Source organism: Pleurodeles waltl, chromosome 5 (genome assembly GCF_031143425.1).
Source record: "Pleurodeles waltl isolate 20211129_DDA chromosome 5, aPleWal1.hap1.20221129, whole genome shotgun sequence".
Taxonomy (NCBI): Eukaryota; Metazoa; Chordata; class Amphibia; order Caudata; family Salamandridae; genus Pleurodeles; species Pleurodeles waltl.
In genome coordinates this window covers 446,397,422-446,419,752 of record NC_090444.1, presented here as the reverse complement: position 1 = coordinate 446,419,752, position 22,331 = coordinate 446,397,422, and the positions used below count along the sequence as shown (strand labels likewise).

Here is a 22,331-nt window from a genome sequence, read left to right as displayed (position 1 = left end):
AGCGGATGTAGGGATGACAGAAAGGCAAGGTACTGGATGTCTCCTGTGCAATCAAATAATTTCCCCTGCTTTAGTACCAGGACCAGAAGCCTACTTGGCTTAGAACATGTCGGCTGTGCTGACCAGACCACAGGCTGCACATCAATCTCAGAAGGAGACTGGAACCATTCCAGATGTGCCTAGATCAGAACAAGTTAGGAAGCAAGTCAGAACAGACTCTGAGAAGGCACTTGATGTGGTGTCCATTGCCCCTGCTCCAGACTTAGAGGAGGATGAGACATCCAAAGTGGGCCAGGTGTTGGAGTCTGCCAGAACTGGAAAGGTCAATGTCAGAGGTGCAGAGGTTGTTAGCTGCTGTACACAGGAGGAATTCCGTAAGGCACAAGTTCAGAGCCCTACACTTGTGGGACTTTGGAAGTAAGCCCAGGAACAGGTCAGCAAGGGAGTGGTTGGAAGACATTATACTGACTAGGTAAGTGGACTCCTTTATAGTGAATCTGTGAATGTAGGGCAGGTGCTAGCAAGAGGCTAGTGGTTCATTTAGTGCACAGGAACTTCCTTTTATCAAAGCCTTACAAAATCCCCTTAACAGGGCACTTAAAATGGCCAAGGATAGGTATGACCCTATGTTCTACTGGCCAGGGAAGCTGTAGAACCTGTTCCACGTATCAATTGAGTGGTAAGTCAGGAGGGTAAGGCAGGGCATGTTAGTGCTTCTGCCAGGTCTTCCATTTGTGCTGATGGGCATCCAGCTCAAAGGAGCACAACTGCAAATATGGTAGCTAAGGCTCTCCTAGGGAACCTCTTCTATGAAGAGGTACTGGGGCAATATTCCCATCTTTTCTTGCTGACTTCAGGTGTAACCCTTGATTGCGTGTTCATGACATTGACACAGCATTTAGACTGTCTATCAAAAGCAAAACCTATCTCATATATGACTGTGTTCAGGAGTATATCAAAGCAGAAGCGGCCAAGATGTGAAACTTGGGAGTGATTGAGCAATCTCATAGTCCTTAAGCCAGTCAAGTGGTGTTGGTGCTCCATAAAGATTCCTCAGACTTGAAATTTTGTGTGGATTGTTCGGCCCTCAACGGAGTCTCCAAAACAGATGTGCATCTGATTCCAAGAGTTCATGAGATTTTGGACAAACCCTGTTCTGCGAAGTACTAGAGCACCTTTGATCTGATCAGTGAGTACTGGCAGATTGCTGTAGAGCCCGGTGCCAAGGTGAAGACTACATTTTCTATACTGGAGGGGTAATTTCACTTTAAGGTAATGTCCTCTCAGATGAGGAATACTTCTGCTGCTTTTCAGCTCCTGGTGATCTATGATCTATCAGGGCAAGGAGGTAGAGCTCTCCGGCTGATCAGTTGGTTGAGTAGAGCATGTTGGAGTAAATAACCCTGCAGCAGTCTTTGAAGAAGGGCAAGGAGTGCTCTGTGTGGCCTACTTTGCAGTGTTTTGAAATTCATGGGAGGTCCACCCAGAACAGGCCTTGGGCAGGATACAAGAGGACAAATTGACCATCAAGGCAGCCAGCTGCCAAGCTGGGAAGTCCACTGCAGTCTACCTTGGGAATCAGGTGAGTAACAGTAAGATATGCTTTTTGGATTTTAAAATACAGTCTGTGTTTGAGGGGGAGCTGCCCAACACCCAAACACAAGTGAGTATGTTTTTAGGACTCACTGGTTACTACAGAAAAATTGTAGAACTTTGTGGATCATAGTTGCCCAATTATCAGCATTAATATATACAAAAAGTGATGGCTTAAATCCTTGAATTAATCTCAGCCACTAGTAATCTCTTGGGCCACCTCCCAGTCCATCGTTATTTTGCACAACATGCCACCTCCGTTTAAACCCAGCTATATGCAAATCAGTCTTGCCCTGCTCCAATGTGAACAGTCTAGCTCCAACTGCGAAGCCAGGTCCTCCCTGACCTGGAACACAAGCAACCCAGGACTGATTTCACCATTGTTATGGGCTCATCAGCCGGGTGTAGCTTAGTTCCAGTGGCAGTGTGAACGGGACCCACATCTGGGCATACCTGCCCTACTTAGAGTGTCATACTAAAGTATACAAAAAGTGATAGATGGAATTTTTTTAATTAATCCCAGCCAGTGGTAATCACTTGGGCTGCCTCCTAGTCCATCATTATTTTGCACACCATGCCACCTCAGTTTGGCAACAGCTATATTCTAATAATTCTTGAACTTGATCCAATGGGAACAGTCTAGCCCGAACTGCAAAACCAGGTCTTCTCTGAACCTGAACAAAGGCATCCCAGGACTGGGTTCGCCCTTGTTATTGGTTCCAGTGACACAGTGTGCGTAGGGCAGCTTTGACATCCAAGAAGAAGATGATTTGAACTAAGGAGTGTCAAAAAGCTTTTGAGGACACGAAAAGAGCATTTTGCAGTGCACCTGTACTGAAGGACCCGGGCTACAGTTATCTCTTCATAATACAAAAGGATACCTCAGACCAGGGAGCGGCATTGGTTAAATTTGAGGATGCATAGAAAGCATCCAATGACTTTTATTTTTGTTAGGTTACTACCCAGGGAACAAAAGTGGGTAGCAGTTTAGAAATAATGCTTTGCCATTTTGCAGGTTTTTCGAAGGTTCCGGCTACATCTGTTTGGTACTACGTTTGTGGTACAAACAGATCACAAACCAATCAAGCGGTTCATAGCAATGAAGGCTGAAAATCCAAAGTTGCTGAGATGGTCTGTCTCAATGCCAGGTCTACGTTTCACAGTGAGCACAAAGCAAGAATGAATGTTAAGTTGTACAGTTCCTAGAGAAACATGCCCAAAACACTGATTCTTTTCCAGGTTGTGTTTCAGGCAAATTCTTCACTTAGAGGTACATCTGTTATTTGAAAGCTTGATGATTATGCTGAGCCTACTTATTCTGAGTTTCCAGTCAGCAGGCAATCTTCAGTAGTTTTTGGTTGGCATCAGTCAAGACTTTTTGATTTTACTAATAGTATATTTGATATTCTTTAATAGGGTGGCTTTCAAGCAACGCTCTATACTCATCGATTAGTTGAATTGTCATTCACATTTTGCTTCCGACTACCACATCATTCAGCCCACAGGGGTCAGGGCACTTGAGCCATTGCTTTCTTTGTGAGTGATGGCATTCTTCTAAAGTCCCGAGCCATCGCCCAAAGAGAAAGTAGTTCCATTCTTTGCCGGGGCTATTGCGTGCTTTAAATTTTTTTACATGTTTTAATTTAGTTTACTTAGTTTCCACTGGGTGAGGGTTTTGGAGCTACAGTGCTACTTGGCCATCACCATATACTGACTGTATAGTGCTACTTGTGAGCGCTGCTAGCAGCCGCCATGTTTTAAAATGGGCTTTCAGTTCATTACAAAATGGCCATCTTTGAGTGCACATGATGGGCCGCCATCTTGAAATACGAGTTGAGCTATTCCATGCCATCTTTGAAAGTTCAAAATGGATGCCCGTGCATCTGCATTTATGTGCAGCCATAAGTGGGCCATTTTTATTTTTTATTGTTTATGTATTAAAGCTTTATAAAAACATAAAAAAATAATGAAAAAGTCTATACACTGTCAGTGAATGCCAGATGTATTGCCTTTAATAATGCTTGTTAGGGTAAGAGCCGAGAAGCATATGCAATGGAAAGCACAGATGTGCTGCTTTCTACAGAAATAACATTGTCTTTGTGAATTTAAAATAGTGCATCTATACCAATTATAGATTTACAGTTGCCCAGAGTAGCTTTACCTTTTGCTTGTAACCCCCATTGAATTTTATGTAACAAGTAAAGCTGTTCTGAGTAGATTTAGAGAAACATAATCTTACTCGGTGTATACAGACAGGCAAGTGATTTTTACACTTGCTGTTGGTCGCTTTTTTAAAACTGTTTTAAAGGTTTGTACTGCTGCATTTTATTAATGTTCAGCATGTTTTAGAAGGAGGAAAACAAAGAAACAAAAAATTCATATTTCTTTTACTAGAATCAGCACTCCTATTGCTGTAGCTTGTGAAGTAATGAAGAAAAGTGCCCACAGTTTCTTGGTTGGTGATGGAGCTGTTGCATTTGCAAAAGAGCATGGCTATGTCATCGAAGATAATCAACAAATGATGTCTAAACGTGGTGCAGATGCCTATCAGGTACATGTCTTTCTTTAATATTATTTGTAATGTTATTTTAAAGCTTAAAAAAATGAAATAAGACATTGACCCGAAATACATCAGCTGTAAATGTAAAGTTGGGAAGTAATCCCAGGCTGACTACACTGTTATGATTGACTCTAACCACATGTACAGGCTTACCACACTTGGAAACCCCCTTGGCTGACACTCCAGGTTTGCGAATCCTGACCCAATCAACTACCACAAAATCAGGTACCTTGACTTTCCATTTAGCATCACAGGCACATTTAAACTTGTCCTGTGTTGCCTTCACTCTTATTGCCACCTCTACTTTGCCTTAATTATCAACGTTTCCTCCTTTTAAACCACCATGGACACAGTTTGGAAGCAGGCCCCTCCTTTTGAGTAATTTAAAAGGACTAACCTTAGTAGTGGTGTGAGGTGTAATGCGATACAACCATAAGTTCTCCCTGAGTTTGTCCTTCCATCCTGCTCCAAAACCACGGGCCCACAATATATCCTCTTTCAACACACGGTTGAATCGCTCTACCTGACCATTTCCTTGAGACTCATATAAAGCGGTGGTGGCATGGCAAATATTAGAAAACTTAAGGAAACTCTCCATTTCAACAGATGTTAGCTGCACTACATTATCTGTAACAAGAACTTCTGGATATCCGTTTCTGACAAACAGTACCTTTGAAAACTCAATTACACATCCAGTGGTGACCTGTGGCACAATCGTCACTTCTGTCCATTTAGAATGGTAGTCCACCACAACCATGGCAAACTTACAATCTTGTGGCAAGAAATGGAAGGGGCCAGAAATGTCAAATCCACCCTTTTGCCACAGAAACTCCGGGCATTTCACAGGAACCATAGTTGTGGGTGTCACCATTAACATTTTCTCGCTATTGGCACATATATCACACTCTGTGACCACTCTGTTTATTACCCTTTCAAGACACGGCCACCAAAACACTGTCCTTACCAATCTCTTCATAGATAACATACCCTAATGTCCCTTGTGGTGCCACAGGCAATATGTGATCTCTTAAGGTGGCAGGAGGTATACACTTTCCTTTCTTAAATACCATGTCCCTCTCAACCTCCAAATAATCTGAAATCTTCCAATATGGAAACAATTCAGCTGAAATCTCTTTAAAAATAGGCCAACCTTCTCTGACATGTTCCACAACCTTTCCCAATAGCTGATCCCCTTCAGTGGCACCCTTCCACATTTGATACCATCACATTTTCCTGACACCACATCCGCTACACTAGCTCTCACTTCAGTCTCATCTGTTCTACTTTCATATCCATTCATAGTGCAAGGCACAAACAGACCACCATGACATTTTTCTTACCCGGAACATATTCCACATTAAAATTGTATTCCTGTAACCTGGACATTAAGAGTGCAATTCTGGCTGTAGTATTGTACCCTCCTCCAGAGGACAAAATTCCCACTAAGGGCTTGTGATCTGTCTTTAGTGTAAACCGAGATCCACAAACGTAATTCCAGAAGTGTTTGACTGCCCATACACATGAAGCAATTTCTTTTCTATGACAGCATAGCATCTCTCAGTATCACTGAGGGTATGGGAAGCGAAAGCTACATTCCACTCTTCTTTGCCACTATGCTGTGACAAGACACTTCTCACTCCATACAGACTCGCATTCACAGTAATGATACAGTTTTTATCACATAGAAAGGTTTCAATGTGGGTGCTTCCACCATCTCCATTTTAATTTGATCAAATGCCTGCTGTTGTCTCTCTGTCCAAACAAATTCTGTTTTCTTCCTAGCTAGTTCTCTTAACAGCTCCATCTTGGTGGCAAAGCCCTTGATAAACTTGATGTAGTATTCACACAACCCTGAGAATTACAATATTTTCTCCCTATTGTCAGGCACTGGTACCTACATAATAGTATCAGTCAGAGACTTTTTTGGTAACACTCTTTCTTAGGAAAGGTATGACCCAAATACTCCACTGTTTCTTAGAAAAGTTTACACGTACTACTTTTAAGGGTCAGACCAGGTTTCTTCGATTCCGCTCTCACTTTCCTCAAGTGTTCCGAATGTTCCCGGAGAAAATGAGGATGTCATCCTAAAAGCATTTGACGAATGCTTCCAAACCACCAAAAATATAAAACATAGTTCTTTGAAATACAGATGCCGTTCATGCAAGGCCAAATGGCATCCTTTTGAACTGTAACCAACCCTGTAGGTGATAAATGCTGGTAACTCTTAGATTCCCTAGTAAGCTCAATTTGGTGGTATGCCAACCTGAGATCAAGTGTAGAAAACACACTGGCACCCCCAACATACTCACAACCTCATTAATATTTGTCAGCGGGGCGTGGCCATGTACGCCAACATGGCGGCAGCGTTTTAGACAGGCTACTTGGCCCTCCGACAATCCGCCGGAATCCTGCCTGACAGAGTGGCCTCAGTGAACTCCGGGGCCGATGAACTGCTTGTTGTGGCGAGGGGAGGCAGCGGACCCGATCGTCGTGGGCTGCTGAACCGGCGCAGCGTGCCTATCTGCGGTGCCTGCCTGACCCCAAGATTGCAGGTGCCACATGAGACAGGCCTGGGCCGGCAGCACTTCTTGGAGCTGGGGCACCCCGTTGGGGTGCGTGGCGGCTGACCCCATGCCTCAGGCTAGGTGGCCCCAGGCCCTGTTCCGGTGGCACTGGGGCCTGCCAAGTGGCAACAGAAGAAGACCACAACGGCGGAGCGAAGGTGAGGAGGGTTGACCAGACGGGGCCTACGGCACAGCAGGGGCTGGGCCAGAGCAGCATCATAATGTGCCCCCCCAATAGGGGTTGTCAGCTGGCCCCCGTGCCCCCCACCTCTCACCACCCGTGGCTGATGGGGCTGGCGGAGGAGGACATCTAGGCTACAGACAGACTAGCAGCCCCTCCGATCAGAGAAGCGTGGTCGGCTGGAGGAGGCGACCAAGAGGCTGGCCCCAAAATGGCGTGCAAGAGACCCCCTGGCATCGGCCCAGGGTTCTGATGTGGACTTAGGGGGACAGACTGGGGCCAGACTGGACTGGTCACCCGGAAGTCATGTCCCCCCTCAGCTCGTACTTGAAGTGCCTGTTGGGCGGTGGCCAGCCGGGCCCTATACCCCACCGGGACCTGCTGCGAGGGTGAACTTTCTTTCCAGCATGAAGGGATCGAAGCATCCTGGAGGCCTGGGCCTTGAGAAAAGTGGGGTGTGCGTCCTGGTGGCCATCCCCCCCAGCCAGACACTCCAGTGTTATGGTAGGCCGCTTGGAGTGCACCTGAGTTGAGGATCGGACGGCTGGTGATGGTCCCCTGGGCTGACTCCACATTGGTGCTGGTTGCTTCTGGCATTTGATTGACGCTGTTTGGGCCTGTTATCCTCCGCTCCTATGGCCTAGGGAGATGGAGCCACTTCGCCATGGGTTGGACCGGGGCAAAACCGCCCACGCAGGCCCAGACGAAGATGGATAAATGCACGATTCCCACCCCCACTGCAGATGACACCCCTAGAGTGTCTGGTTCCCCGGGGGCCCTACTCACCTCAACCGGACCTCAATGCCATCTTTAAGGTGATCCAGGGCGCAAGGGAGTCTGTGGAACACAAGGTTGGTGAACTCCGAATAGGCCTCTCACTGATCCAGCAGGACTTGCGGGGGTGACTGGGAGGGTCACAGTGGTGGAGAAGGGCATTTCTACAACAGAAGATGAACTGGCCACCCTCAAAAAACAGGTTTCGAAACTTACGTCTTCGGTGGCTGTACTGCACCAACGAGCGGAAGATGCGGAGAACTGGGTGCAGTGCAGCAATTTGCACCTGGTGGACCTACCAGAGGATTTTGGATGACCCTGATGTAGCCGTGGACCTTGCAAGGCGGTTTGGCACCTGGATGCCTGCAGAGAATCTATCCCCCACATTCATTATAGGACTGGCACACCACTACCTGGTACCTCAGCCATCTGTAGGCGCTCCAGCCTGCCCAGTGATCCCGAAGATCCTGAACTTTAGGGTCCGTGATGCAATCTTACATAAAGCCAGGGCCCAACTGGATATCTGCCTCTAGAACTCTAGAATCTCGATCTTTTCATATTACTCTAGGACAGTGCAGCAAAAGCGCATATCCTTAGAGGCAGTTAAACAGAAACTGCACGCACTGACCCTCCAATACTTGCTGCTCTTCCCGACCCACCTGAAAGTAATCTTTCAATCTAACACATTTTTTTTTAGACTTCGGAGCAGGCGTGGGAATGGGCAGCAAAAAAACACACCTTGCGGACCCTGGAGCCCAAAGAGGGGCTGGAGAGAGGTTCTGGAGACCCTGGGGGACCTTCTTGCCGGCCCAATCACGGTAGAAGCACTCCTGCTCCCAGAAGTTGCTAGCTGATGGTGGGGAGTGGAATGGATGTCCAGAGGCATCGCCGTTGCATGCGGTGTGGACAGAGACAGGCCTGGATGCTGCCTTGGTGGCCACTTCCGCCCTATTTGGCTCAACAGAACAGATGTTGGTTGCCTCAGGCTGACCACAGACACTGTGAGCTGGGCCAAGAGAGGATGGCCTGGTGACGGCAGCCGCCGGGACCGCTGGGCCTGGGTCGGCTTTCATGGCCTGGGTGACAGGAAATGCTTTTTGCTGCTTAATTGCTGCTGTCAGGCAACACATTCTTATCTAAGGTATCATTTAGCCGTGAGGACCCCAAAACTGAGTTGTTCTAGCTTGCTGGGTATTGCAAGATGTATTGGGAAGGGGTGACAGATGCTTCAGGAGTAGAAGTATGGAGTGAAGGGTGTTGTGGGGCTCATGGGGAGTTGTGTTGTGTTGCTATGTTTGTGTTAACCGCTTATTTTCTAGGTTAGTTGCGTTCACAGTGAGTGCCAACATGTTGAGCCTGTCTGCCTGTGGCAGCCCACACGCTAAGTGGCTTCAGTCTCACGAAGGAGCTTGGCTATGCCCAACACTTACACATAATCTAATACCATGCCCATGATACTCTCTTGGAATGTCAACAGTCTGCTAGACCGCATTAAGAGATCAGCTGTCCTGTGATATATCACGAGGTATCGCCCTGGTGTTGTTCTCCTGCTGGAGACCCACCTGGTGGGTACCCAGTGTACTTTTCGAGGTCGTTTTGGCTGTGACAGGGTGTACCATGCTGGATTTTTCAGAGGCTCAAGGAGGTAGCTCTCATGCTACATAAATCTTTGCCCAAGTCGGTGGCCAAGATCCATGCTGACCCCCAGGGGAGGTACGTTGGCATAGAGGGCCATCTGGCTGGCAGGCAGGTCAAGCTGGTCTCCTGTTATGTCCCTCTGCAGCTGCTACAGCCCACTCTGACAGGGCTGACCGTACTGTTGACCCTCCCACAGGGTACTACGATCACAGTGGGTGACTTCAATGCGGTCCCAGACCCTATCCAAGACACTTCCACCTACCCTCACCCTGGCCGGCGGTCCGGATCGACATGCTTGTCGGCATCGGCGGACTCCCTAGGCCTATGTGATGTGTGGCATTCTTGGCACCTACAATTGAGAGCGTTCACCCACCAATCCGGAGCCCATCCTACAGAGGTGGGGATAGACCTGCTATGGCTCCCGACAGTAGACCTCCTGTCCTTGATTTCAGTCCAAATTCTCACCCGTGGTATCTCTGATCATGCTCCCATCCTGATGAGTTGGGGCACCCCCTCACAAACCCAGCACCCGATGTGGCGCTTCAGCGCATGGTACTTTAAGGACACTGAGGGGGTCATTCCGACCCTGGCGGTAAAAACCGCCAGGGTCGGGGTCCGCGGGAGCACCGCCAACAGGCTGGCGGTGCTCCTCGCGGCCAGAAACGGAAAGTCGGCGGTGTACCGCCGACTTTCCGCTGCCCATGGGACCATGGGGATTTCGACCCCCATACCGCCATCCTGTTCCTGGCGGTTTCGGCCGCCAGGAACAGGATGGCGGTATGGGGTGTCGTGGGGCCCCTGGGGGCCCCTGCAGTGCCCATGCCAATGACATGGACACTGCAGGGGCCCCCGTAAGAGGGCCCCACTTTGAATTTCAGTGTCTGCTTAGCAGACACTGAAATTCGCGACGGGTGCTACTGCACCCGTCGCACCCCTTCCACTCTGCCGGCTCCATTCGGAGCCGGCTTCATCGTGGAAGGGTGTTTCCCACTGGGCTGGCGGGCGGCCTTTTGGCGGTCGCCCGCCAGCCCAGTGGGAAACCCAGAATGACCGCTGCGGTCTTTTGACCGCGGTACGGTCTTCTGGCGTGAATGTGTTGACTTCTTAGACCAAGAACTAAAAAATTATTTCAGGGAGAACTCTGGGTCAATGAGTCCGGCAATGGTCCTCTGAGCGGCTGGCAAACCCTCCCTGAAGGGAATCTTCAAAGGTTATGTCAGACAGCGAGAAGCCTGGCAAGCCCAACAGATAACTAGGTTATAGAGCAGGATAGTGGACCTGGAGAGTTGGGTTCAGACGGGGAGAGCTGCGGACACAGCTGGCACTCCTACACGTGGAGTTTCAGCAGGTGTCCCTTGCGGAAGCTAGACAGTTCTGGCAGGCCTCGACGCAGAGGGTGTACGAGCTGGGTGACAAGACCGGGAAGCTGCTATGGGTGGTGCCGCTCATCAGGGACCGGGCTGGTTCTATGCAGGAGGAGCTGCAGGTGATCACCCACACTTTTGCCTCCTCTTACAAAGATCTTTATGCACAGGTCCCCAACCCCCAGAGAAACAAGAGAACCCCATCCTGGGGGATAGTCCACTGCCCTCCATTCCAGCCTCTTTGGCTAAAGAACTAGAACTACCTCTGACAGAGGAGGAGGTGGAGGGCACCATCTCCAGCGTTCAGTCCGGTAAAACCTCTGGCCCGATGGGTATCTAGCTCAAAGGAGCACCACTGCAAATATGGTAGCTAGGGCTCTCCTATGGAATCTCTTCTGTAGAGAGGTACTGTGGCAATTTTCCCATCTTTTCTTGCTGACTCCAGGTGTAATTCTTGATTGTGGGTCCCGCTCCAAGATCTGATTTGGCAACTAAACTTTCAGCCCCTATCCCAGGCCCTGATTGGGGACCTGACCCACTGGCATTGCCTACCGCTGAACCCACTAGCCTGCAATGCCCTCTTCAAAGTGATGTGTCTCCCTCGCTATTTGTATGTCCTGACAAACTTCCCATATTCAGTACTTCGTACCTGTTTCCGGTCCCTCACCTCCAAACTCATCTCCTTTATATGGGCAGGAGGGCGACATAGAGTGGCTTTTTGGTCCACAAGGAAATCTCCCTACGAAGGTGGATAGGGGGTACCAGACATCTACATATATTATCTGGCTGCCCACTTGGTACCGGTCAACGAATGGTTCACTGGTGGGTGGGACCACCCGGCTTATCGTCTGGGGCTCCTCCACCTGGGATTCGGTAGCCTATTGGGTCTGCTGTATGGTGGTCTGATCCCACAGGCCACCCCTGACTGCATGCGAGTGGTGGTGCAGTGTTGGAGGGCGGCCCTCCGACTGACACGGTGGGACCGGCGCCTTACTAAGCTGACTTGCTTATGGCAGGACAAGTGGTTGCGACAGGTGTTCCACCTGGGGGGCTTTAGGCAGTGGGACAATATTAGAATTACCTACCTGGGGAACATGTATGATGGTGATCACCTGATGTCTTTCCAGCAGTTGATGGACCAATATGCCCTGGCCAGTACTCAGTTCTTTCACTTACTCCAGCTGCACCACCCTTAAAGGCCAACCTGACTTGTTTCCTCTGGATCATAGCTCTCTTGAGGCTAAACTTCTTATAAGCCACCTGGGGAAGGGAGTCATTACTCAAATTTATCGCTTGTTGTCCAGCTGTGAGACAGTGTACGACCTGTGTAGGAGAGCTGGGTGAAGACGACTGGAAGGAAGCGTACCTTGCAGCTAGAGAACTGTCTTTATCCGCATGCCTACGGATGGTACAGATCAGTTACTTCCATATGACATATTTGTCCCCATTGCGCCTACAAGGCATAGGTCTGGCGATGCCTCCTGGCTGTCTGAGATGTGGTCATCTGAAGGCCCACCATCTGCATGTGGTCTGAGGATACGTCCCTTTTGGGAGGCGGTGGAGAGGGATTTTTCCAGGGTTCTGGGGTGTCCGATAGAGTTGACTGTTAAGGTGGCACTGCTGGGGCTTCTCTAAGGAGTTGGGGAGCCAACAGCAGATAGACCCTTTGTGGGGGTTGCATGTCTGGTTGCCAAAAGAGACATTGGCCAATTATGGAGAAGCCCTGTGGCACCATCCATGTCTAAATGGCGAGCTGAGGTTGACAGGTGCTCTCAACAAGGAAAGCGGATATATGAGGCACGTGGTTGCCCTCGGAAATATGAGAAAATCTGGGGGAAATAGCGGGCTTATCATGGGTTGCCCCTCTGAGCGGAACGATTTTGGTTTTGTGGGGTTGGGGGAGTTGTTGTCAACTGTATTTATCTGCTTCAACTGATTGAACTGCTATGTGCTCACTGTCTAGTTTTACTTCCAAAAGAAATAAAATTGGTTATAAAAACATATTTGGCAGCGGATGACAATCCACAATAATGTTGGCATTAAATGCTCTTAGATCAATGCACAACCTCAAAGATTTATCTGCGTGCTGAATAAATCACATAAGTTCTATTACAAATAAAATAAATCTTGAATGCATTTCAAGTAATGGGATATAAAAACTCCCTATTACTTCATTACTACCCTTCACACGGTTCAAACATTGTTTTGCTTTCTTGGTTCTTCCCAAAACTGTTTTTACTAAAGTATGTTTTAAGTTGCACTAAAATGTTTTTAAGTTGCTAGCTCACTTCTCGACAGCCAATGATTTGATCTGGACAGACATTCTTTTGGTATCAACCATTTCAACCAGTTTCTAATTTTTTGGTCAAGCACACAAGCACTTTTTGACCTGTTGTAAGTATTCTGGGCCTTTTAACCACGACCACCTCACGCCCATCACTGTCATTTGTTTGTGGGCTTGCCTTTCAAAAATCCCTTGATGTCATTGGTAAATGCTTTATGTTAGTCCCGCCTTAGGGCAGTTTTGTTACACCTTGCATACTGACCCTGTTACATTGATTATTGCACAATTGCAGATATGTTTTATTGTGATTGAACTACTTTTTTCTTTAGTGTCTCTCTTTCGTGCTCATGGCGGCCATGGCGCTTTGAATCGGCTCGCACTACTGTCCCCCAGAGAAAGAGCATTAGATGGTTTGAGGCACATAGGGGCACCAAACTGGCATCAGGCAACCCCATCTGAGTGCACATTACTGAACCTCACTGGCTCCACTTATCCTTCCATCTTTCCGAAATCGATAACTTGTATGGTATACAATTGAAAAAAATATATGCTTACATTTATAGTGCCAAGAGACTTCTCTTCGGCCAGCCTGTTAAGCTAACTATGATGTGTGCACCAGAGTTTCGGCACTAGCATACGGATGTACCAGATGAGGGGGACACTCACCCATTAGACTGTGCTGCACATCACCGTCCATTATCTGGTCCAAGGGGCTGAGGCCAGAGGCACCCATGCATCTGCTTGTGAGTGTCAGGGCATCACTGCAGTGGGTTAAAGATGTTCTCGGTCCTACCGCCTGGCACGTCGGCAAGCAGAAGGGGACTCGAGAGCGAAGCAGCAAGCGTAGTTCTCTCTCCCACAGGGCTGTTTCTCTTCTACAAACGTCTCTCATCAAACAGTGCCCTCTCCCGTCTGCAGTACTGGGACCCCCTTGTGCAGCGCACTCTCTCTCATAGCGTTTCCTGTCTCGTGCACTGCCGGAATTTACGCAATACTCATATGTCTCTCCGGAAAATTTATTCCCTCATATAGTGCAAGCTTTCTCTTCTGCAGTAACGCCTCTCTTCTGCAGCGCGCGTTCTCCTGCAGTACTCGGGATGCCAAGTTTCTCTTTGCAGTGATTCCTGTTGTGCAGTGCTTTGGCCTCCCTCTCTCTTTTGCACTGCTGTTTATTCCTCCTGCAGCACCCCCACCCTCGTCTTCAGTGCTGTTTCAGTCTTGCATTCTGGGGATCCTTTCCATGTTCTCTTTCTGAGTTGTTACTTACCTCCCACGCACTTTCACCATCTGTCCCATGCAATGTTTGAATCTCTCACGCAGTAGTGGATGTGTCTCTCATCCAGTGCTGAATGAGTGTTTTCCAAGCAGTCCTGGGGTCTCTTAAAATGTGATACTGTCTCCGATACAAGGCTGTTTCTTTCAGTATTGTGGGTCTCTCGCATGTAGTAGTGTGGTCTCGTGAAATTCAGAGGTCTTCCCTACAGTTCTGCCTCACCCCCTTTCTCTCTGGTGTAGCGTACCATGTCTCTCTCCTGCAGTGCTGCTGTCTACACTGGAGCGCACTCTGGATTTTTAGGTCGAGCGCCCAAGCGCTTTTCGACCTCATGTTGCAAACACGGTCGGGGCAGGCCGCATCTCCATATACTGCATGAAAGGCGAGTGTTTCACCTTATAGTGCAGAAACTGAGAGTGTAGAATACTCCCCTCGCATTCAGCGTACAGTTCAGAGTAGGGGCGAATGTAAAGCACCTGTGCACTATTTTTAAAGATAGGACGCTGCCCCAGCCCGTGGGCGGATGAGATGTTTAACCATTAATGTTAATTAATAACATCTAACCACTAATGTTAGTAACATCTAGGTGTTAACTGTTAACCTTGTGTCCCACCACAAAATCTGTATATGCAATAAATAAATACTATCTCAGGCTTGCCTACACTTTTAATGTGATCCTACGATGGATGCTGTAGATCCGAAATGGAGGTATATATTACCACAAAGCCAGTGCCGCCAAAAAACCTCACATTTACTAGTAATGGCCTTTTCATTAGAAATGTTACAAGTCTCTGTGAGCCCAGTTGACAGGCACATGGCACTTTATTATTGGGGTTTATGGCAGAGGGTGCTAAAGATATTTGTCACACTGCAGGCAGGATCTTTACACACCTGCCCGAAATGTAGTGCTCCCCATCAGTGAACGTGGCACTTCCCATGATGCGTCACTAGGATCGTAAAAGTCAAATGTATTACGTCATGCTACTATGGAGGTCACTGTTCACACTTGTGTTATAGTACACCAGCTTGTATTAATGTATAGGTCACTGTACATCATTGCACAGTTGTTGCTCTGCAAACCACTAGCACAATTATTGGACACAAATGTGTCCTCCTGTGAGAGTTACAATACGCATATATATATTCCCGTGCAACCCCCTTGCATGCTTGTCTTACTGCATTTGTGTTTCCCTTCAGACGACTACACGTTTGTGTTACCATTTATTCATGCACCCATTCATCCATCATTATTGCCCTATCCTAAACAAATGTGTTAATCTGCACACATGCTCTGTGCAGACCTCTAAACGCACTTGTGACTGTAGGGGCACTTGTTTCACTGTATGTATTGTGTAATTGCACACACATTTGTGTTACTGTGAAAACAAGTGCACATAATTGTGTAATAGTACACCCTTGCACCACTGTCCACACTTGTGTTATTTTGTGCACACACTTTTATTACTGTACATACCTCTGTTACTGAACACAAACTATTTTCATATGAAGACCACTTTGTTGTCCAGATGTTACTATACACATACGTGTGCTAACTGTTCAGAGCACTGTGCACGCTTGTGCTACGACGAAGGTGACTAAACATAATTGCTATTGTACAGCCCCTTGTATCGCTATGCAGACCACAATACCTAGCTGTGGAATGTGCTCAGCTTTGTATTATAGTGCAAACCACTGAAAACCCTTATGTTATTGAATACAAACCGTTCTCTTCTGTAAACAATTTTGTGACATACGTCTTCATATAGTGTAACACAAACACATTTGTTACTGTGCAGACCACAGTGCACCCTGTTACTGCATACACTTGTCTGATTGTGCAGACTGCTGAATTTGTGCTTATGGTACTTCCCACCCACGTGTCACCATGCAGACCTTTGTGCACAGTTTTATTTCTAGAAACGCTCATGTGGCTTCTTAGCAGACCGCAGTAAATATTTTATTTTACTGTACAACATGATGCACACATTTGTGTTACTGCATACACTCTTGAGGTACTGTACACCTATTTGTGATCTGTGCAAACCCCTGGACATGTGTCTTATTAAATACAAATATGTGCTTTAGGGAAAGCCATTGTACATAATTATGTTTCACTACACTCTTGGGTTACTGTTCACACATCGAGAGAGAGCTGCATTTCATTTTTTGCTACAGATAGAGGCAGAAGGTAAATGGAAGTGCTTTAGTTATATACAGGGTCACTGGAGTTGTGTGGCAGGGAAAGGCCAAATTATGAGGCAGGGTTCACCAATTAAAGTGGCAAGAAAAGTCCAGTTATCAATTTACAACACCAATAGCTTTAACTCAATCCAATGCGAGACCTATTGCATTGCAAATGCTTGTTGAGTATTATTGGCTTGATCTCATTCGCTAAGTTAGAAAACTACTTTCTCAGTTACTTGGTTTTTTAAATATATTTTTGGAGACAATCATTCTGACCATCAAACAGTTGATCCAGTTGTCACTGTGCACAGTATTCCCAGAAATAAGTCACGTCACATCCTGAGTGAAGCAGCCAAACCACGAGCTTGGGAGAATGGCTCACATGCTGCTCTGTACACTGTGTGTAGTCTAAGTTGTTCTCAAACTCTGGCATTGCACTGCGCTGCACACTCCACGAAAACACACCTCTGCCCATCTCAGGCACAGGGACAGTGAAGTGTACAGAACTTAGTGTCACACAGCAGCAACACCACAGAAGCATCACATATAATTCAAACGACACCCACACATTGATCACATGCCACGGACTGCCGTCAGATTGCAGACATCTATGTATGGATGTTTCATTTAACATAAACACCCCTCCCATGAAACAGCCCTGTAATGGACCCACACATCACCCACACTAGAAGGTCAGTGGGATGCACAATAGTTTGAGAGACAAATATCCAAAGCTCACAGTGCAAACAATACCTTCACAATGGGGATGGGGCATCAGAAGTACCCAGGGAAAGATGCTGCCCTGGGGTACAATACACTTTGCACATGCCCCTAAAACAACATTTGCAAAGGAACGGGCCCTTCATGTATCTCCAGGACTAACCATAATAGAGTCAAGTGGCATGCCAATCTGCTTAATGTGTAAGTGCATGTCAAGAAAGCACATTCAACAGCAACAGAATGGGCCATACATCTAGACAAAGTAGCTGCAAGGTACACACATCAAAATGGACACATGCACAGTCAAATGCAAAGGAAGTTGGCACAATTGAACACCCTCAATGTGTGAACAAACAAAACTCAAGCTTCCACATATGAGCTGAACCTACAATCCATATAAGGGGGACATGTCTAACACCATACATGCTGACATTGGATAACACAGATGGAATATGTACCATACCAAACATAACACAATGCAATGACACCCCAATTGGATTAACATCCACATAGCCATACAGTCAACATCTACCTTTGTCTTGGGTGACACCAGCACTGCCCACAAAATGAGATATTGCAAACAACAGCAAATGGATCAGCAACCAGGATGAAACACACACAACTGTAGGCATGCAGCACAAGTTACTCAGGAGCAACATAAAGGTAGAAAAGTAATTGCAGGACAAATGTGTACCCAAAAAACAACAGCTTGGGTTTATTCTATCCATATGACTTAAAACAAAGGCAATTGGCCAGTCCATATATACCATGCACATTACTGTGCTCGCACCTGACTCCAATCATTGCCAGGGAACCTCCACAGGAAGGGTCATCAAGTGGGCAGGCAGGCACCTCAGGGATCATGTAGGAAGAACAATAAGACCATTGAACGAGAGAATGCAGGGGCACATGCGTGGCATCAAGAATGGACACGGAAACTATCCACTCGCATCCCACTTCATCACTCAACACAAGACCAACGACTTGGCCAAAATTAAGTTTTACGCCATTGGAGTGGCTGTAGAACATCCAGGAGGTGGAAATTTGAGTCCGGGCTCTTTGCAGATTGAAGACCAACTGGATCACCAAACTCAGCTGTTGATCGTGGCTTGAATATAGACCGGTGGTGTCTGTGGGTATGGCTGATTTGGTGGATATGTCTCTGTGTGTTGGTGTGGTGTCTGTGGGTATGGTGGATGTGTCTGTCAGTATGGCTGATGTGGTGGATGTGTCTGTGAGTGTTGTGTTGGTGTCTGCAGGTGTGGTGTCTGAGGTATGCGAGTCCCTGGGTTGTGAGCTGTTGTCTGGGTATATGGTGGGTGTGGCCGAACTGTCACTGGCTGTTGTGGTGATGTCTGTGGTTATGCTCAATGTGGTGTGTGGGTTAGTGGGGGTGGTGGCGGTGTCTGGTGAAATGGTGGCTGATGTGGTGTTTGCTGGTGAATGTTGAGTGCCTGTATGCCGGTGTGTCTTGTGGTGTTTGTGTCAATGGGTGCTGCTTGTGTGTTTGAGGTGAGTGTGTGCGGATGTGTATGTGTGCTTGGGACAGGTAGAGGAATAGGGGATTTGGATTGGGAAAAGGGAGGTGGAGGGGGGTGTAGAAATGTGGGTGGTGACTCACTTCCATCAGTGAGGAGTCCAAAGCCTGAAAAACTCTTTGGGACAGACATGGCACTATGAATGCCTTCCAGGAAAGTATTGGTCTACTGAAGTTGGCTGGCCAATCCCTGGATGGCATTCACAATGGCAGTCTGCCCCACAGAGATAATCTGCAGGAGGTCAATAGCCTCCTCACTCAGGGCAGCAGGAGTAGCAGGGGCTGGGGCTGAGGAAACTGCAAGAAAGGAGGCACCCAGGGTGTGCGGGCCCGGCCAACTGGGTGGGGAGAAACAGGGAGGGTGGTGGTAGAGTTGGGGGTGGCAGACAAAGATGGTACAGGAGCAGGTCCTGATGGGTCCACCACCACTGGAGAGTGGCCACTTGAGGTAGAATCCGATGATGACAACATTGATCCTGACTCCTCTGCAGCACTTCCCTCACCCTCCGGGCCACTAGGCCCCTCTGTGTCAGTGATGTCAGGTACCGTGGCCAGATACTTCCCCACTTGGTTGTACCTTGTCTCCCTCGCTTGCTTGGGCTGATGCTGCAAAGACAAAGAGGAAAAGGTCACCACATGTTCCTGATCGCACTTGAACAACAGCTGTAATTAGCAAACATTACCATGACATCAAGTAGGCCTCAGCAACAAACTACATCAAAGTGCCTCCTACATGTACCATGCCTTATACATGCATGCCATCTGAACTGTCACCAGTTGCCCACAGGAAAATCAGGATCTCAGACAACTACAATTGCATGGCTGAAGTTGTGCAATCACAGTAATCATTGAACAAGGAGGAGACAGCAAACAGGGGCATAGCTTCAGGGGGGTATTTGGGGTTACACTATCTAATAAATGTATTTTCTGATTAAAAGTTGGGTACAGGTGCTTTTAGTTAGATATGGTGAGTTGCCTGTCGGATTTCACATGGGTTTTTTGTGTGCACACACTTACAAAAACACATACACTCTCTGCCATATCTGTTTTGAAAGTCCTGAAAAATGTTGGTTATTTTACAAAATATTGAGTTTCTCTCACTTAATACTCCTACCATTCTGTGTTCCCCTCCCTTTTTACTGCCCCTTAAGCCCCTCTCATGTGCCCTGCTTGTAGTATAATGTATTTTATCGTTATGTGCTAGCGTGATTGCTGGGAAATTTGAAGCCTTCCTTCCCATCTCCCCCGGATCTTGCTGACCAAGCTACGCCTCTGACCACAACGCCTTCAAGGCTTTGCCTCATGGACCATACCTCAGTCACCTGTTGTTATATAATAGTAGGCCAATGACAAGTTCATTCCTACAGATCATACAAAAGGTGATGCAACCATCTATTTGTCACATACACAATAACACAACAATAAGAAATGATGCTCAAAAATCCTGGCATGTTGCTGACGGAACTATTGTAGCCTGAAGAAGGTGACATGGGAACGCTCATGTTACACTGGAAACATATCAACAATGCCACTTCGCCATATGTAATTTGTCCTAATGGAGTAACGGAGGTAGTACTGATGTTGCTCAGAAATACTACTCATTTGGCATGGAAATCTGCACTGTTGACAAAAAGTGCAAATTGTCAAGGAGATGTGTCTGTAAAATACACAACTAAATGAATATGCAAGCCCCAGTGAAATCTCCACTACTGTCTGACACCCCTGACAATGGCAAACTCTGATTGCATTAGAAGAAGCCATCAGTCGTTCGTTTGTTGGAGAGGCCCCGAGATTTGCAAGTACTTGTAGAAGGCACTAAACATGTTCCCCAGTGGGAAGCTACATCACTATCTCCATTTTGGTCCTGCAAACCCAGATGTCTGTGGATTAATGGTTGTACCCAACCACATGTGATTCCAACATAACTGCAAGTAACTCCATGATGCATGCCAACAGTCAGGTACCGAACCTTCCCCATCACACATGTGAGGTGGACATTTCCACATGATGCTGCATCAATGGCATGGAAATGCACATTATGTGTAAAAACTCAAGTCCTACCTCTCATGTCCCGGATTGTTACTGCAGTTGTACATTCCAAATGGCATGCAATGACGGATGAGGGTATGTGTGAGCCAACAGTCAATGGTGACACACTCATGTCTGCTGCACCAAATGAGATGTAGCCCCATTGCATATGTCCTATTCCAAACACAGGTTGACCGTCACATATATGTGAGGGAATACAGAAATCATCCCGTGAACAAAGATAGGCCATACATGAAACAGCACTGTGCATATTTTGTCAAAAGACAAAGGGACACATGCTAACATATAGGCGCAAGGAATGCTGGCACCCGTCATGGCACATAAAGCATGTCAATGGACATTCCTCACTTACCACTGAAAGTTTTTATCTGTAGCAACACCCAAAGAACAATGTATGCTTTGTCACATGTATGATGGCCACCTTCACATGACAGACAGTAGTGAGGCACCAGTATTCGTCACACACTGAAGACAAGTGGCCTCAGGGGGCAGATGCCAAATTACTCACTTGAGCAGGCACATGGCCATGAACCATCACTTCTTTTTCTTTGGGCTGTAACACTGAGGAGTAGTGGTCTATTGCGTAGAATTTACACCCACTACATCAACAAACGTTACTTGATTGATCATGGAACGCAGCCAAGTGTTGTCCCTGGAGAGTAAATCTTTTGTGGATTGTACCCAGTTGTGTCGTAGGTACCTGGGATAATAGGCAAGGCACATCAGTTTGCACCATATTACATATCTACACTAACAGTTACTCATCTAGTGTGTCACACATGGCGCATCCCCAATTGTCAAGTGGAGATGTCAGAACCTAACACAACAACTTGGCTATATGACAGGCAGGAATATGCCCTCTACTTACCCCCTTGTGGCTGCTGTGCTCCCATCAAGTGCCCATCAAGGTCCGGGTATGCCACCACTAGAATGCAGGCCATTAGGCAGTCATGGTCTGATGTGCACCCCGCTCATGCTGGGAGGACAGCCCCGGCTGGACCTTTGCAATCATCTGGGCACAGTGTCTCAGGACCTCCCACCTCTTGTGACAGTGGGCGATCCGCCGGCTGTGGACTCACAGAGTCTGCACCTCACGGGCGATGGCTCTCCAATTACCCTTCTTCTGATGGGAGGTTACCTATGTGGATGTAAGAGACAAATCAAGCGATTACAAACACAAGTTGTTCTCCAAAGTGTGTGTAACACACATCAGAAAAACCAAGCACAAAAATGGTAAATTTGTCAACATACTACAAGTGTAAAGCACACATACCAATAAGTACAGGGAATGACTCCACACTTTTGGATTCATCTGCAGACTAACCCACTACTCTGCTCATGGCCTACAATGACTAAGCAAGCCTACTGACATCAGGTAGGCCATGCTCCAACAACATGTACTGTGACAAAGGCCACGGTGAAACACTTCACACCAATGTGGCTTCAGAAGGGTACACTCCTTGGGTCTGACTGGACCAACAAATTTACACTCTGGAAGATTGACTCACTTCATACAGTCCCTACATCCAACTACCATAGTACAGACATCGCCCTTACACTTGAGTGACAGTGAAAGGGCTGGTGGCATGGTGGGTACGGAAAGTGTCTTC

The 22,331-nt window shown here is 47.3% G+C and overlaps 1 protein-coding gene across 1 annotated transcript in view; it reads left to right on the top strand.

Moving 5' to 3' along the window:
• The window catches only part of LOC138295758 (N(4)-(Beta-N-acetylglucosaminyl)-L-asparaginase-like), a 307,883-nt gene that overhangs the window by 108,866 nt on the left and 176,686 nt on the right, over window positions 1-22,331 (top strand). Inside the window, exon 3 of the mRNA XM_069234263.1 lies at window positions 3,988-4,144. Within this exon, the coding sequence (XP_069090364.1) occupies window positions 3,988-4,144 (157 nt within the window). The remainder of the gene's footprint in view (window positions 1-3,987; window positions 4,145-22,331) is intronic.